Source organism: Chaetura pelagica, unplaced genomic scaffold (assembly GCF_000747805.2).
Source record: "Chaetura pelagica isolate M959 unplaced genomic scaffold, ChaPel_1.0 scaffold152, whole genome shotgun sequence".
Lineage (NCBI taxonomy): Eukaryota > Metazoa > Chordata > Aves > Apodiformes > Apodidae > Chaetura > Chaetura pelagica.
This window is the reverse complement of record NW_009952434.1, coordinates 288,306-291,806: the sequence shown is the minus strand read 5'-3', so window position 1 is coordinate 291,806 and position 3,501 is coordinate 288,306. Positions and strand designations below refer to the sequence as shown.

The 3,501-nt window shown below is 62.8% G+C and overlaps 1 protein-coding gene across 1 annotated transcript in view; it reads right to left on the bottom strand.

The window, feature by feature from the left end:
* Positions 1-3,501, bottom strand: part of PIK3C2B (phosphatidylinositol-4-phosphate 3-kinase, catalytic subunit type 2 beta) — a 25,526-nt gene that overhangs the window by 8,852 nt on the left and 13,173 nt on the right. The window contains exons 18-31 of the mRNA XM_010008311.1: positions 3,314-3,421; positions 3,132-3,224; positions 2,879-3,008; positions 2,464-2,600; positions 2,163-2,332; positions 1,837-1,993; positions 1,642-1,751; positions 1,322-1,523; positions 1,075-1,199; positions 880-997; positions 622-703; positions 416-522; positions 360-368; positions 210-326 (exon numbers count right to left, since the gene is read on the bottom strand). Coding sequence (XP_010006613.1) covers positions 210-326; positions 360-368; positions 416-522; positions 622-703; positions 880-997; positions 1,075-1,199; positions 1,322-1,523; positions 1,642-1,751; positions 1,837-1,993; positions 2,163-2,332; positions 2,464-2,600; positions 2,879-3,008; positions 3,132-3,224; positions 3,314-3,421 — 1,665 coding nt within the window. The remainder of the gene's footprint in view (positions 1-209; positions 327-359; positions 369-415; positions 523-621; positions 704-879; positions 998-1,074; positions 1,200-1,321; positions 1,524-1,641; positions 1,752-1,836; positions 1,994-2,162; positions 2,333-2,463; positions 2,601-2,878; positions 3,009-3,131; positions 3,225-3,313; positions 3,422-3,501) is intronic.

Below are 3,501 nucleotides of genomic sequence, written 5' to 3'. Positions count from 1 at the left end.
GCCAGGTCCAGGCCCCGCAGGCGGATGCCCACCTCCCCAAGGAGGATGTTCTCCCAGAAGCCTTCCTCGCTCAGCACGCTCAGGCGCAGCTCCCGCTGCTGCAGGTCCCCCCTGGGGATCCCATCGTAGACCAGCTGTGAAGCAGACGGGGGCAGACTCTCAGCCACAGCCCACCTGGAGCCCCCCAGCCCCAGCCCCAACCCACCTACCATCTCGTTGTAGGTGGGGTTGCAGGTTTTTCGTGCCACTTTGGTTTTCCTCTTGGTGGTTTTCTGGGGGTCGGGCAGCAGGTAGGTCTTGACGTAGGGGTCAGGGTCATTGCCATCCTGCAAGGGTGGCTGTGGGGCAGTGAGGGACACCCCCGTGAGCTTGGCAGTGGGGCAGACCCCCCACCCTGCCATCACTGTGTACCTACCAGCCCTCGGATGTGCATCACCATGATGAAGAGCTTGTTGTTCTTGTAGGAGATGGAGAGCTTCACCTCCCCACCGACCTTCCCCAGGGGCCGAGCCCACGTGGCATCTGGAGAGGAGGAGAGGAGGAGAGGAGGGACGTGGGTGGGATGGGACCCCCTGCCACCACCCCCATGGTGCCAGCCAGCACTGCCCCCAGCCCCCTTACCTGCTGGCTTTGGGGTCGGGTTGGTGCCAGCTGCCTTCTCATCCCGTGGCAGGGGGTGGAAGAAGGTGTAGATGAGGTCACACTGTGGGGAGAAGAGATGACATGACAGTGGTGACCACGTCCCCCCCCATTCAGGACCGGTCCCTGGTGCGTGTGCCAATATTCTACGTGGTTCATTGACCCCCAAGCAATTTCCCACCTCTTGGGAGGCAGCAGACCCCCTCCCCCCTGCTGGGGACCCCCTCCCCAGCTCCACACCTCTGCCACTTCGGGGGCTGCGTGGATGAGGTGCCAGATGTAGCCGTTGAGCTCCTCCTTCCGCCGCTCGGCCACCGCTTCGCCCCGAGACCTCCCGATGACAAACCTGCTGGGGAAGCTGTGGGGGTGGAGAGACAGCTGAGCCCAGGGTATGGTGGACAGCCCTGGGGGTCTGCTGGGGGCCTGTGGGGGTACCTGGGCAGCAGCGAGGAGGGGAAGAGGAGGCGCAGCTTGTTGTGCAGCTCCTGGAACTCCTCAAAGGTGCGCTGGATGAAGGTCACGTCACCCGGGCTCTCCCGCTGCACCTTCACCACGTAGGTCTGTGGGGAGATGGGGCTGGTTGTGGGATCGGGACCCCAGGGTGCTCCAAGTCCATAGAGGGCCAGGGAGGAGCACCGGGACAGAACCATCAGAGCTGTCCCTTCGCCTCGTCCCCACTCACGTAGCCCTTGCTGGGGTTGAAGACCCGCTCGTGGCGGCAGAGGAAGACGTCGCGGATCCGGCCGGACGCCTTGAGGGTGTGTGTGCGGGGGGCAAAGGAGAGGGTGGGGCGGGTGTCAGAGCCCGTGAACTTCATCTGCGCCAGGTTGTGGATGAAGAAGTTGAGCTTGGTGGCCACGCTGCCCAGGCTGGACTCGATCAACCTGCAACAAGGCCACCCCACGTTCGGCATGGAGGAGTCTGTGAGCCTGCCGAGCCAGTGCCCATGTCTCCTTCCATGAGGGTCCCTCTCCTGTCCCATCACCCACCCATGTCCTCTACCTGGTGAAGTAGGTGGTGGCATCGGCATCAGAGTCCTGTGGCCTCAGGGCATCGTAGACATACTTGAGGTCCTCCAGGTCGGAGAGCTCGGGGATGCCACAGGACAACATCTGGGAGGCAGGGCAGAGGGTGAAGCCAGGAGAACCCCTCTGCCCTGCCTGAGGGGGAAGGGTGTGTGTGCCCCCCAGTTCTCACCAGCCCCAGGAGGTTGAGGAAGAGGTGGGTGTGCTTGCGGATGAGGTTGTAGGCCTGGCAGCACAGGTCAACGAAGTCGTGGAAGCGGCTGGAGGGCTTGTCCCCCCCGTTGATGACATAGGCCATGTCCGAAGTGAAGACAAATGGTGCACGGTCCCTGCGCCGGGGAAGCAGGCACAGAAAGTGACCATGGCCAGGGGGTCACCCACCACCAGGACCACAGCGTGAGATTTCACCCCGTGAAAGCGGGGTGAACACCAGTGCTTGAGAGCTGCAGCCCTGCAGGGAGGAGCCCGGGTGAGGAGGATGCTGGAGATGTTTCTCACCTCTTGATGTTGCCGAACATCTGCGCGTGGCCCAGGAACCTGCCGAAGTCGATGTGGAACATGTGGCCCGTGGTCTTGAGCATGATGTTGTCGTTGTGCCGGTCACAGATCCCCAGCACGTAAGTGGCCACGCAGCAACCAGCACAGGAGTAGATGAAGTTCTCCACAGCCTAGGAGGATAGAGAAAGGGAAGGATGGAGCCACCAAGCATGGAGAAAGGCTGGACATGCTGGGAAGCGAGGGGTCTCATCCCTGGAGAGGGGAGAATGAGGAGCAGGGACCCTGCCAGGCTCCTCCTCACCTTCTCGTACTCATCCTCCTCGGGGTTGTGTTTCTGCAGCCAGTCTGCCAGCGGCCGGTCTTTGAAGGAGCCTGTCACCCCGTGCTCCACCTGGATTTTGCGTAGGGTCTCGGCGTTGGGGATCATCTCCACCATGCCTGGCAGCCAAGACAGCAGGGTGAGATGCATCCATCCCACCCAGGGGGCACCAAGACCCCCAGCCCCTTTTCCCACCTGCTCCCCAGCCATCACCATTGAGTGACAGCCTGCAATGCCACATTCCCACAGATGGTGGGATCAAACCCAACGGTGGATCACAGCTGCTCAGAGCAGCTCCTCTCTCGCAGAGCCCCAGGACTCCTTGTGCTGTCACCAGCCTGAGAGCATCCAAACCTGGGGCGTGATGCCCCTGGGGGACACCCTGACACTGGGTTACCTCGTCCACGGCCGGTGGAGAAGCATCGGAAGATGACCATGCGCATATCCAGCCCTTCCTGCACCCAGATCTTGTTCATGATCCGGATCATCTGCAGCGTCAGCATGTCCTGCCGCAGGTCATCACCACACTGAGAGGGACAGGGAGGAGCTATCAGAGCCGAGGGGCAGGGGGGGAGCAAAGCCAAGCCAGCCCCAGGTGGCCTGGGGCAGCAGTGCTGGGGGTTTGGGCTTTGCCAGGAGGATGAACTCACCTTGAAGATGACTCGGATGTTTTCTCCGAGGGGATCGACGTTCTGGAAGGAGAGCTTCAGTGGGACAGCGTTGGAGTTGAAATAGGAGCAGTCCTGCCGTGGAGAGGAAGGCGCAGACCATCAGGGCCGAGCCAGGGGTGGGGCAGAGGAGCCCCCCCAACACCCCCAGCTCTGCCACTCACCCGGGGCACGATCCCCTTCACCAGCAGGCTGGGGCTGAGCGGCAGGCGGCACGACCCGTTGGCCTTGAAGAACTGCTTCACGTCCTCCAGCCCCTCGCGGAGGATGCCCTGCAGGGGTGTGGGGTGGGCACGGGCTGTGGGGCTGAGATACAACCCGGCAGCCCCCTGCACCCCCTTCCACCGCCCCC